We start from the raw sequence: 14,150 nt of genomic DNA, 5'->3' as shown, positions 1-14,150 counted from the left end.
ACGTCGTTTTCCGTGCGAGAAAAAGTGCGCTCAGAGGTGATGCGGGCGAACGGTTTTATAGAAGAAAAAATGGTAAGTAGCCATGTGTATTGTGAACTGTACGCGTATGTGACAACTGGGAGTATCGCGTCCCAGCGGCGTTGACCTGCCCCTATCATAGATGGAAAGCATATCAGTTATGGCAGTGAATTCGAGTGCGTATAAACTGAAGGTACCGCCCGTGCCCATTCCAGCTCACGGGGCCTTTGGGCATGGCGTTGTTGGACCGATTGTGCGCGCAGAGGGTGCCCACGTGAATACTTCTCATAACTGGTCTGTAACCTCTAGACCGGAAGACTGCATCAGTCTAGTAAAGCATTACCGGTAACTAATTACTTTTTTCAGCAGCTTGTTGCTGTAGCTCGATACAGCTTACAGTGAAAATAACTTGTACCTGTCTCTGGGTTACTACATGTTGCGAACCCGACCACCAAATCGTCTCGCAACTCGTGAAAGTCCCAAATCCTGATACAGGAAGGGCACAGCAAAAATTGCTGCAGAAACCGCCGGGAGCACGAAGGAAACAAATAAAAACAAAATAAAATTTGGGTTACCCTGCTTAGTCAAGCTGATCCCATCAACTGGAAGGATTGTATCCGTACCCGCCGGGTATGGTACATCGCCCAGAGCGCACGCAGATGTAACAAAGCGCGGCATCTCTACAGCGTTTCTCTTTTCTTCGCCCGGCGGAGGGAGCGAGTGCTTTTCGTCAAATACAGTTTTAGATGATTGCCGCCCCAAACGCCCGGAGGCTTACGGCGCAACCGATTTTCCGAACCTCGTCTTTTTGCCCCAAAGCATCCGTTTCCTTCCCCTCTAATTTGAATCGTCCAACTCTCAGATGCACTCTTTTGGGGTCTCGACTTTGGGACCATTTGTTCCCCCTTCAGTTTTTTTACAACTACCGGCCTTGCCTCTCGTCGCCCAGTTGCCCCGCATTACTCTGCTTCTACTTGAGAAAGAGTATTCGCTCGAAGCGTCTGCGTCAATCTGCTTGTTTGTGTTCTTTTTTTTTAAATTGAAAGACCGCCCTTAGCCGGGACCAGGAGCACTTGGCACCAGTTGATCGATACATATCCACGTTGTGGGCTTTCCGGGTGGTCTCTTCTAGTCTTGTGGTGAGATAGAGGAGCGCAAACGTGTCCTATCTTGTTATGTGGCAGATAAAAGATTGCAACAGCCGTTTAGTATTCTACGCGCAGTGTCTGTTTGTGCCTCTATCAGTGCTTCTTTTGTACCGCTGCCGTGTTTGGCGAGCTTGACGGACGAATGTTGCCGCAACATTGCTCTCCAAGTTTTCAAGTGAAGCTTTGCGTTTCATGAAAGATTCTGCGCACGCGGTAGAAAACAATTCGATCGACGAGTGAATTGGAGTGCGTAAGAGAACATCTACGAGGCTGATTGCGAGGTACAACCTATATTATTATTAAGTTCATATTTGCACGATTTTTATTGTTTCCGTTCATTTCGCTTCACTAAAGAAATCCAAAATTAGAATTGATCGTTTGTAAACTCGCACCGTAATTAGATATAACCCAGAACTAGACGCGTCCTCTTGTATTCATGTATACATTATGGTGGTCGCGCTTATTCTAAAGTTCTTTGTGGATCATCAGCAGGCATCTGCTAGCTTAAAATGTTTAAAAACTAAAGTCGCCTGTAATTTTGCCGAAAAAAAAACTATAAACGCTTAAGCATATAGTGCGTTTACGGGCCCCAATACTGTCTTAAATTATGATCTTGTTCAGGGAGCTATTAATGGTAAAAATTGAAATAAGAACAACCAAGCACGTTAGTAATGTTTATTCGAAAAATCTTGGTTTCTCAAAGAATCGGATTCATGACCGTGAATAATACAATGTCTTATGAAATATTTATGCTAATTTAAAGGCGTATTACGGAAGGTTCCTTTTGAATGTTTTCAAATATTCTCCGTAAAGTAACGACGAAGTAATGGCGTTATTTTAGAGAAGTAATTGCAACAAGTTACTCTGTCAATTTTGTAACTGCAGCACGGTTACTTTTCCCCTCAGTAACTGTAACTGTTACACTTTTACATGTTACCAGTAATGTGCCCATGACTGGACTACATTGAGCCTGAACTTGAGTAGGGATTGTTGGGGCGTTGCGCGCAGACTTCTTGAAGTTTTACAAATTTTCTAGGTACGTTTTTTTCACTAACAAACACCGACGACATATTTCTCAATTATCTTCGGTCATCGTGGAAATCCTCTGGTTGTTTGTGATTTCTTCGGCGCCTCTTAGCGGGTTGGCTAATGGCCCAAATGGCTCGTACTCGGAATCAAACGTGGTTCGATAAACCACTGTTGTTTTGTTGTTGTTGTTGTTGTTGTTTTTGCGCTTTGTACTGGCTTAAGTGATAGCTCATGTGAATGAAGGCATCTCTATTTGTTGACTGCTTTCTTCGTTTAGTTTTGTTGAAAACTTATTTGTAAAATCTGGCCCTTTTTGTTCTGTTTCGGGCATCAGAACTAGAGACTTTTCAAAGAAACGCCACTTAATGAAAACGATGGTGCGGAACATCGCGTATGAACCCACACTTGAAAATATGGTGTGTGAAGATCAGCTGTCAGAGCTTGACCTATTGACAGTAAATAAACTGCGAAAATTTGTCATTCCAACGAATCATCACTTTAGATCCGAGTTCAAAATAAATACTATCAAACAAAGGCCACTGAGAAAAACGGAAAAGTTTCAGATACCAAAAATATATACTAACTATGGAACTAGGCACCGTGAATTTTATGTGTCCAGATATTTCAACCAACTTCCTGAAAATGTATACACTCTTCACTCCTTAAAGTTTGTAAAAAAGGAAATGAGGAAATGGTGTATACACGAAACTGAAGGTTAACAAGTCGTTCTCGTGAACTCATTTTTTTTCTACGGCGTATTTTTGCCCAGTACAAGATTAACATGGAGGTTTAATCTTCATGCGTACGTTTTCCAATTCCCTGTGTACAATATTACAATTGCTTGTATATTTCCACCAAATTCCTTGACGAAACCTGTTGGTTTTTTGGTTGCCTTTGTGCATTTTTCCTTTGCGATACCTTATACTCACTTTTGTCGTTTCTGGGAATCATGACTGCTCTTTTCTTGTTTGTGAGTATTTGGCACATGCTATTTCCTTAGTACTGTAGACGTGATGTCTAAATTGTAACGAATATATTTTGTCTCTGTTTTGTTTCCTTTGTGCTTCAACACTGAATAGACGTTTGAAGCAAATGCTTGTAGGATTGTAAAAATTGAGTACCTGCGTAAAACTATAGTTTCAGTGGACTGCCTGTCCTCACGAACAAGCACGAAAGTGCTTTTGTGAGAGCGTTTTTTTTTTTTTTTTTTTGTACCTTGATGCAGATCTGTGAATAAGCTATTATTATTACTATTACTTCCTCTATCCGAGTGTCATATTGCTGCGCGCGCAGCTGGCCAAGTAGGCATCGCGCGCGTGGCCTAACGGTTATCGCGCCTGCCTCCCACGCGAAAAGCCAGGGTTGGATTCCTGGGAGCGACGTGTCTTTTGTTTATTCCTGCAGTTTAGTGTCCTGGAAAATTCGCGAATCCTGTTGCGTGTTCGAGGTCCGAATGTTCTACGCGTCGAACTTTCTTCGCCGATTATTCCAGAAGGGATTTCGCGTGGTGAGCCCAGGCCAGTTTCGCCTCAGCGTTCGATCCTGATGCTTCGCCGCCTTCGACGCCCGCGACGCTCTTGTTGTTATCTCTCTTTTTCCTTTTATTTTTGGGCACAAGTTCACCCCATTAAACATTTAGTTTCTTCAGTTATTATCGCCTCATCACTTGTCATTCGTGACAATATTCCAGTGACACAGTTTAGAAAAGTCATTGTAGATCTTAATAATCAAAACAAATGCTCGTATTGACGGGCTCTCTCTTTTTCTCTTAGTTTTTTGGGTTGCTCTCGGCTCTTGAGAAAGTCAAAAGACAATTTTATCGGAGCGACCTCGCTTCTTCTTTTCACGAAGACACGAGAAAGTAGACCCGCGCATTTATAAGCCACAAAGAAACAGAAACAAAACAAAAAAACACCGGTACAGAGAGACATCTAGATAAAACTAAAACGACGACGTAGTTGTTTTTTTTTTTAATTAAGAATTTTAAAATTAACGAAAATTGGCATTTCCATACAACATAAAATAAACGCAGCTTGTTTATGGCTCATAGAATCTAGATCATAAAAAGTGGTTGGGGCTTTTTTGCATACTGGCGCCGCCTCGTTTCAACTTACCAGAGAAAGCGCAAATAACAAAGCTTGCAAAGTATTGCCAATTTCCAAACTGTCTTCGCGATTCAAAAATAAAAAAAGTGAGGCCGGGTAAAACACAAAAAAGAGAGACACAACGCACAAGCACTCTTACGTCACAATTTCCTGTGCTAGTCTTATTTTCATTTTTTTTTTTTTTTTTTTGAGGATCGAGTTTTTAATTTTTATTAAGACAAACATACCTCCTTTGTTTTTTGTTTTTTTATTAAAAGTTAGTTCCTTTCGCTGTGTGTAGTGTCGAATGATATTCTCAACGTATTTGCCGATACTTCGGTACCTGGGCACTATGGGAACTCCAGTTGCTGGTACTGTTAAGTGCTATTCCATATTGTCGGTGCTCGGCCGGGAACATTGCCGGAGGCCACCTGGATAGGGGCGTGAACTCTCCGAGGCGCGCTGAACATAAGCTCCTGTCGCGAGCGTAAGCCGCTTGTCGGGCTCCAGCTTGCCGGGGATTATCGGCGGGGCCCCGCGTCCTTCCCGACAATCAGCGTAACGGAGCTCAACAAACGGGTCTCAGGGGAAAGAGCTTCTTGTACGTGCCACGTGTTCGCTCCCAGACGGATAAACCTGACGACCAGCTCCTTCGACATCCGAAACAAAGATAACAAAAAAAGGCGTATTCTAGATGACTATTGCTGAACCACGGCTCCTTCTTAACATTAGCTGGCTGAAATTCGAAGTCTTAGGCCACCGCTGGGTCCGGGCCGGCTTAGGTTTCGCTGGGCCCTGGGCAAGAACATAAAAGAGAGAGCATCTGAAGCTCTTTCTTTCGGGGAAAACAAAATTCTCTACGTCCGCAGGTTTCTTTTTTTTTTGCATATATATTTTGTTAGGAAGATGAAGATGACGACCATCTCGCGCCAGGCCCCATGGGCCAGCTTGGCCTTCATAAACATTCCATGTTCTGTCGTGGCCTGTCCTGCCCTCTATGCTGCCGACAGCATCATCCTAATGTGATATATATATATATATATATATATATACTAAAAAAAAGTGAAAGCCGTTTACAAATCCCTGTAACGCCGAATTGGAGCGCAGCTCTTGAGGAGGAGGAGTGAAGGGTACTGAGGGGAGGGTAGACCCCTCCTCCTCCCCTCATTCTTTAATATGCTCCGGGGGGGCGGTCACGTGACCTCGGGGGGGGGGGGGGGTGTCACGTGACTTCGGGGAGGGGGGTCACGTGACCTCGGGGGGTCACGTGACCTCAGAGGGGTCACGTTCACGTGACCTGGGGGTCACGTGGGGGTCACCTTGGGGTCACGTGTCCTTGAGATGACCTTGGGAGGGGTCACGTGACCTTGGGGGTCACGTGACCTTGGGGAGGAGACCACGTGACCTCGGGGGTCACGTGACCTCAGAGGGGTCACGTGACGGGGGTCACGTGACCTTCAAAGGGTCACGTGGGGTCTTGGGGTCACGTGACCTTGAGATGACCTTGGGAGGGGTCACGTGACCTCGAGGGGTCACGTGACCTTGGGAGTCACGTGGGGTCACGTGACCTTGAGATGACCTTGGGAGGGGTCACGTGACCTGGAGGGGTCACGTGACCTTGGGGGTCACGTGACCTTGGGGGTCACGTGACCTTGGGGGTCACGTGACCTTGGGATGACCTTGGTTACGCCGACGGCGACGGCGACGGCGACGGCGACGCCGCTCAAGCCGGGAACGGGCCCCTAAGAGCTGCGCTCTAAAACATTTCAAATTGTGGCAAATTTTGTGGTGGGCAACTGTGTGCCGCTGAAGCTGAATGACCATCGAGTCGCGACAGCCCGCAGATAGCAAAGCCGCAGTACGGTAATTTGTACGAAAGCCAGCGGAGGTCAGAGCGGGCCGAGATTGGGCCCGAGTGCTGAGTCAGCGTTCGACCGGACTCGGGTCCTCGCCGATTGGACACGAGTCTCGGCCGAACGCTAACGCGGCACTCAAGTCCAATCTCGGCCCGCTCTCGCCTCCGCTGACCCGCCTAATTCGGAAAATAAAGCGTGTTCCACAAAAACAGAAACTTCTATATTGTCACTCTATGGTTGGAAATAATTTTAAAAAAAATTTGGGGGTAAAAATATGCGTAATATTTCGAATTAATTTCACAAGAAGAACTATGTTCTGGTTTATAATTTCTCTTGTAGGTGAATTCGTACGATCAATGAAAACTGAAACCTCTGCATTTCTGCGCATAAATGAAGTAATAAAAAAAACTGCGTACGGGTGTAATGACAGGCCGATGCCGGATATACTTCCAGCGATTAACAAAAAGATTCACGAGCAAATAAAAGGCGGCACTCTTCAATTCGGGCTTTTGCGGTTGCGATCTCAAGTTTCCAACGGGTTTCGTTCCTATTTGCTGATAGCTTGAGAAACACGGCGCTTGACCTATTATCTTCGCCCTTCGTGATTGGTCCTTCGACGTCCTTATCTGCTCATGCCGCAACCTTCAGTTGGCTGCAATCATGAAATGCTGAGCGTTCCGACGCGCGTCTCGGGCCTTGCAGACGCTCCGGTGTGCCGCGGGGGCCAGAAGCAGGCGTACGGCGTGGCCAGGGACGAGACGGCCAAGGTGTCGTGCGAACTGGACGCGGACCCGGCCGACGTGGTCTTCCAGTGGCGCTTCAACAACTCCTTCGAGGAACGGCACCTGGCCGCCATGTCCCTGGACGTGGGCCTGCGCAGCGTCGCCTCCTACATCCCGCGCAGCCGCGCCGACTACGGCTCCCTCCTCTGCTGGGGCAAGAACAGCGTGGGCTTGCAGCTCAAGCCCTGCGTCTTCAGCATCCAGGCCGCCGGTGAGCGGAGCTCGCGTCTCTTGCCGCTAGGGACCCATCTCACCATTTCGTTAAACTGACACCCCAAAGGTCGTATTTCTTTTTATTGTCGAAAACGATGCAAGTTGCAGTCATAGACACGCAAAAAAAAAAAAAGCCCATCGCGAAAAAACAATTTCCCGCGCGCGCGCGCGCCTTTTTATTTTTGGCGTTTGATTCTCCCGCCTCTCGCCTCCTCGCTTCTTTTGATTCGTGACGTCAAGAATCATGAAACTTAGAAGCTTTGTAGGCGACATCTTTATAACATTTAATAACGGCAATCCTAAAACATGTTTTTTAACGCAATTGCGAACGCACTACGGCCCTTCGTTTTCAAATACCAAAAATCGGGACTTCGTTATGGTGCCGTCTCCTGGATTTGTATCCTCCAACGGAAAAGAGACGACACCGCTCAAAACCGATCCGCGGCAACGCCGGCGCTCGCTCCTTTCCTCCTCGCTTTGGGTCTCCATGGCAACAGCAGGGAGTGGTGAAAGAAAGTGGACTCTCAGGACTCCGCAATATTTCACGTCAAGGCACCGGCGCCGATCGCACGGGAACTTCGAATTCGGCATTTGGAAATTGTTTTTTTATTTCACAAATACTGAGTTCCCAAATTTCAAAGTTTGAGGGTAATGTCCCGGCATCGTTTTCAATCGTTTCGGATAATAAAAAAAAATATGATTTTGATGTGTCAGTGCCCCTTTAAAGGGCCATACGCACATTCGCGTTGAACGCGTTTGAGTGCGTTGCAGAGTCCTTGCGGCCAGGCGCGGTCGCTTGCGGAGCGACGCGCGCCTTCCCGCAACGCTCGGTAGCGCGACGCAAGCGAGTAGAAGCTCGCTCAACTTTCCGAAGCGTTGCGGTGCGTTCCGCCAATCAGAAGCTGAAAGAGGAGAGGGGGTGACGTGTTCGCTCGCCCCAGTGTTGTACGGAACGGCGTTCCAAGGAACGGCGTTCCTGGAACGCGTTCCTTAGGAGGAACGGAGGAACGCCACCGTTCCATTTTGCATCGCTGGAACTGGAACGGGAACGCGTTACATTTTTACTGGAACGGAAAGAGGAACGGCGTTCCTTTTTTTCGTCCAATGGGGTAATTTGTATTTTATTTCTAAAAGGAAAATTCTAAGAATATAAAACCTTATCTTTACAAAGGGCAGGGTCTCGTTAAATTTTTGGTTACTTGGGGTTTATTTTGTGTAGTCCTCGCTTGGTAACAGTCGGGTGCAGGAGAGCTAGTGGACATTTATTATTTTTGCGGTGCCCGAGAGTGCGGTACGAAACGCAAAACGTTTAGTCGAAGGAAAAGACACAGAAAGAGGGACGTTTCAAACTTAGCCACTTTCTTTTCTTCCACGAATACTCATACACCCAGAAATCTAAGGCCGACTACAGCTATCACTGAACTTCCACAAACAGGCCTACAGTGACAGCAAAAGGACAGGTTACTTGACATGGAACGCACCCTTGTATCCTAAATATTGGTCACTTAAATGATACAAAAAATTAATCTTTACTTCTCCCCTTGTCCCCCACCTTCAAACAGAACAACGAATCTACACTTCACGGAGAAGGACTTGTATTTTTCAAGACTGACCTTCAAAAGTCGTACCCTCTTCTTTACTTGCTCGTCTTGCGGACACCAACATCAAGAAGCAACCGTTCTCAAGTTCGAACAAGGGTCTTTGTTAGATTCAAACGTGTGAGGTTGTTGTAAAAAGCTCGTTCAATATGGGGTAAGAGTACATTTGGCTCGTCTGAATCGCCCATTCCAAACAGGAATATGGTAAAACGCTGAGATTTTAAAAGGTTAATATTCCAACAAAAAGAACCCTGCTGGCGTGTGTCTTCTTCTCCTGTTGCTTTGCCATCACTGCATTCAAATTCGTATGCTGCCATTTAATGGGATAAATTTTAAAAGAAAAATTTTCCTTGATCTAACTAATTATGGTGATCAGAAAAATGCGAATGTAACGTATATGTAACGATACGTTCCATTTTTTTAACTGTAACGGGAACGAGTTCCTTTCTCACAGATGGAACTTGTAACGGGAACGCGTTCCAAAAATCAGAAGGAACGAGGAACGACCTTTCGTTCCTTTTTTTGAGGAACGTGTACAACACTGGCTCGCCCCACCCGGCGGACTCGGCGAGACGCATCCAGTTCGCCGGTCGCAGTGCTTGCTTTTTCGTTTTGGGGAGCGGTGGGGACTGTATTTTCCAAAGCTGCGATGGTTCAAGCGCTCCAAAACGTCGGGGAAGCCGGCGAGATTGTCCCAAGATCGAACACTTCGACGCTGTCGCTGTGCGCCGCCACGTTGCCTTGGATTTCGCTTACTATTGGTGAGCCACTAGCGACGATAGCGCGTTCTTATTGGCTCTTTACTGCGGTTGACTGCGTGTCGACACGCAGTCAACCGCAACTGTGCGTACAAGTTTGGCGCAAGCGGTCTTCGCAACGCAACGCGTCCGCTTGCCGCTACGGAACGCACCGCGCTCAAACGCGAATGTGCGTATGGGCCTTGAGACGTCGATGTCGCCTTGTGGGGACTCTTTCTGCACGTGCGGCAACCTAACTGCGGGCGGGGGCGTTTTTAATCCCCCGAGCCCCCTCTGCACCAAAAACAACGTGTTTTCTTTTTTCTATGAGAACATTTTTAATGAAATGTTCGGTTTCTGGTGAAATGGCCAATATTTTGTCCACAAAATCGATCACTTCACCCGTGACGTGAGATCACTCTGCAGATGCACACCCCTCCCCAGAGCCTGACCCCTACATTCGCCCCTGGGTGCAAGTGTGCTCGAGTAGAGTCATAGCCTCCTCTACACCAAGCTAGCAGTGGCGGAACGCGGATGATAATCTAATCATACGCATTCCGCCACTGCTAGCTTTGCGCCTGCTTCACGAGGGGTAAGTTTGGCGCGCCCCTAATGTTTCCCACGAGTTTCAAGTCCTTCTAAAAAGAGTTGATTTAGTGGTTTTTAATGAGAGAGAAAATAGTTGTTTATTTACAGTCACGAAGAGGTCAACCTGCTTAAAAGCTGATTTGCTACTTGGTATTTTAATGACGTTCAGCAAGTTTCTAATTGAACCTATATGTCTATTTTACTAATTAAAAAGTTGATTAACGAACTTTAATTAATTAACCGACTTATCACAAAGATTAGCCACCCACATAATGTCCTCCTGGCCGTATAACTCACCTGCACAAACCGCATAAAAGTAACTTTCACGGCTTTTTTTTTTTTTTAACAAATCTCTAAAGCCTTTAAAAAATCACCCTGTTTCTTTTGCTTGGTAACTTCTGCAGCCATACATCAGCGGATGTTTTCCTCACATTTCCCTTTGTCTTTAACACCTTCTTCGCCTCGCGCTTACTGCGTTTGTGATTCTGAATTTTGAAGATTTTGTTCGTATTCAAGTAGAAAACGGAACCAATGTTGAGCGCAAGCTGGTCTGCTTCTTGCATAGGGTTTGCGATGACGTCATAACGCCAGGCTCCTATTGGCTGATGGAAACAAATAGAGCGCAGACCTCGAAGCATCTAGCCCCATTAGGGTCTACCCACTATACTTTCAATCGAAGCTAATCAGAGGTCGAAGTCGGTCCGACGTCACTGCAACCCCTGCGCAAGAGGCAGGCAACTTTTTCACCGCATTGGATGCGGAAACAGAGCGCTGAAATGGGCACTTCTGCACCTTACTAAAGAAGCAAATTACTGGCAGATAAATTGCGCTAAATTACTATCACACTTACATATCCCTAAACGTACCCCACCGTTATGCTCAAGCGGAGCGAGGCCAAGGTGAAAAAGATCGCAATCCTCTCCCCGTATTGTTTTCTTTTTTATTTATTTTTTTATTTGTACTTGTTTTTGGTGATAAACACCTTGACGTGGAGAGTTTGTTATTATGGTCTCGTATCGTTTGCTTCATAAATCCGTTTTTTTTTTTCTGATTAGTGTCTGAATAGACAACAATCCACTATTAAAATGGTCCCGCTTTCTTTCGGGGCTCGCTCCACGGTTGCCTGAGGAGTGTTTACAAATGTAAAATTCGAATTTGCGATAAAAACAGCCTGTTCTCTTATGCACCGTGTCGTCAAGAAGCGTCCGTCGTTGTTTTTAAATCGACCGATCTCACCAGCCAGTTTTTCTACGCCACTGCTGTCGCCACGTATCGTGAGAACTGTAGTGTTTGTGCACGCGCGAGAACTCCCCTGCGGGCCTTCGCGAGTCGGGCACGCGACGGCGCGAGCTGTCTCGTGCACTATGCCACCTGCCTTATACCTGCCTCCTGTGAAGTGCTGTTATGGCGGCGTCACGCATGCGTGGAACGCTTAGTGACTCGGTCTATTCGGCCTTCCTATGCCGCTGTTTCCAGAAATCGCCGCTCCGGCAGGTTTTGGTATCTGAGCTGCGCGTGAGCGGAGCACGAGCGAGCGCGGGCTCCCCGCTTAAAAGAATTCCGCCATCGAACACGCAGTTGAAGCACTTGCCCGTGCCAAAAGTTCTTAAAACGGCCATTCGGAAAATGGTGCTTGCAAGCGCCAAAAAAAAGGGGAAAGACAAAAAGAGTAACAGCCCGATGGGCGATGTGAAGGAATACTCTGGGCATCGGGAGAATGTCAGCTGGCTCTTCTTGTGTTCATTAACGCGCATGACGGTGTGTTGGCGGTCGAGCTTAGTCAGTACCCCCTACAAGAAAAGGCCTGTGCGTTACGGTATCGTTAGGGGAAACGGAAGAAATGGTCCCGGAATAAATGATCCCGGAATAAATGGACCCGAAACAAATGGTCCCGGAGCTAATGGTCCCAAGTACAAACTAGCAAAGAAATGGTCCCAGATAAATATCGCTAATTTGGCTGCTGCGTTTTCAGACAAATCCGATAAAATCCACTAACACTCGGCGAATTTCGAGGCTGCCGGTTGCATGAACTCGACGGTTTTTCGTATTTTTCTGGGAAGCTCAGAAAAGATTTGCGCTATGGAAACCTAATACACCTATAAAGGCATCGAGCTCCCCCCGTTATGTGTGCTACCACCCCTTGTCATGACAAGATGGAAGTAACTCGAGTTTCTTGGCTTTAAGAGGGGAAGCACTCACTTGATCGAATGACATCTTAGTGAACGCCCACGTTTCACCGAATGACACTTTAGCGAAGAGTCGAACGCCGCGGAGCAACATTTACAGGTGCGCCAAGTGGGTTCACATTTTTGTAATGAGCCGCCGCAGACTGTCGCCGCGAAGCGGCGTAAGCGCAGCGGGGGGGGGGGGGGGGGGGGGGGGGGGGGGGGGGGGGAGGGGGGGGAGGGGAGGGACGGACGGATGGGGGGGGGGGGGGGGTAACACGCGCCCCCGTTCTTCGCTCAAATGTCGCTGTTCGCTAAAACGTCATTCGCTCACGTGATATGGACTAGGGCTACTCATTTTTCGTTTCAAAAGAGCGTAATGATATAAATATTCTAAAGCTCCTTATATGAAAACAGTAATACTCCTATAATATCGTACAAGGTTAGTAAATTAACATTTAAAAGATAACTGTTGGACAGTATTCATTTCGGAAATATTCGGACGATTTTGAATTAAGTTCAATACCCGATCACTTCCTTCGAAGTAACCGGCCTCAAAATGCAAACGAGATCCTTCATTCCACCAGGAAATCACTGATTGCATAACGGAAGAAGTATATATTGCACGGTATATGTTAGTTTCAGAGCAATCTTCTCACAGGACCATTTTTTCCTACCTTGGACTTGGGACCATTTGTTCCGGAACCATTTGTTCCTACACCGCATCGTTAGTGAATCCCAAACCGGTCCCAAGCAGCAAAGACACTGAAGCATGACGAAAAGACGCCTCCTTCTTGGCGCCCCAGTGGCGTCGCCGCCCGCCAGCTTCGCGCTCGTTGTAAGAGACTGCGAGACGCGCATGGGGACGATGCTAGAGCAATGTGCCCTGCGACGGATCATCTGCTCATGACGCTTGGCTGGGAATGGCGACATCCTTGTCTCCTAGCTGCTATTGGCTTAGTCTAACTCTATTCCTGTCACGTCTTCATTTTTATATTTTAGAATCCAAGTCTTTAATTGAACCTGCCTTCAAACTTCCAGCATTTTTTTTTCTAATCGGGACATTAATATTTACAAATTGTAATAGATACGTTACGTAGCTAAGTAGCTAGGTTAACCTATAATTACGCTAGAAAATAGTTATTAATCGCTTATAAAATTACGGATAACAATAGAAGATGACGGGCAATTTTGATACCGTCTAACCTATTAATTATGCGCAAGCCTGAAAATAACCGTGATAGCAAAATGTTGTTTACTGACGTCGAGGTATGGTGGCTTAGCTGAGGTATGATGGCGCGTTTCTATTCGTATACCTCTTCAATATCCATTTATTTCTCGCACGCTAGAAGTGCCTAGAAGTCTACTTTGCTGCCAACTCACGGAGAACCAGTCGCGGCACTAAACCCTTCCCGTAATTCGGTGACATCTGGTGGCTATAATGGCAGTTCAACTTTTGCCGTACTAATGGCGGCAATGAAAATGGAGTCTGCCGTATTTTATCGGGCACCGTCACTTTGGCAAGTCAACGGCAAACGACAGTGTGCGCTTCACAGTACATTTCCTTCTCAATCTCTTTCAGTGACGACGGAAACAAAGATGCAACCAGTCAGAATGAAGCGTCAACCCACATACACGGCTTGATAAAGTTCTACAAACCAAGGGGCTTTGGAGCGCCTTGATGCTACCAACAGATTGGTTGGGTCCGAGCTAGAAATGAACGCTTACGGAAATCTTGCTTTCAATTCCTGCTTCGCATCGTGCTAACGTCACGAGTGTATAAGCCTCGAATTATCTGCTAAGGAGCATCTTCAACTTCTTCCTTCATCAGTAAACAGAAGGCCGCCATTAGTACGGCACATATGCCATTTTTTCGATGAGGATGGGGATCAAAGTGGCCAGACTGAATTTCGGAAAGGTTCTATCGAACTA

General features: G+C 46.7%; 1 protein-coding gene across 1 annotated transcript in view; it reads left to right on the top strand.

Moving 5' to 3' along the window:
- The window catches only part of LOC8036413 (nephrin), a 241,238-nt gene that overhangs the window by 163,889 nt on the left and 63,199 nt on the right, over window positions 1-14,150 (top strand). Inside the window, exon 8 of the mRNA XM_042289072.1 lies at window positions 6,838-7,128. Within this exon, the coding sequence (XP_042145006.1) occupies window positions 6,838-7,128 (291 nt within the window). The remainder of the gene's footprint in view (window positions 1-6,837; window positions 7,129-14,150) is intronic.

Source organism: Ixodes scapularis, unplaced genomic scaffold, assembly GCF_016920785.2.
Source record: "Ixodes scapularis isolate PalLabHiFi unplaced genomic scaffold, ASM1692078v2 PGA_scaffold0__279_contigs__length_252992795, whole genome shotgun sequence".
In the NCBI taxonomy this organism is placed as follows: Eukaryota; Metazoa; Arthropoda; class Arachnida; order Ixodida; family Ixodidae; genus Ixodes; species Ixodes scapularis.
Note: the sequence above shows the minus strand (reverse complement) of the source record. Positions and strands in the feature narration are given on the sequence as shown.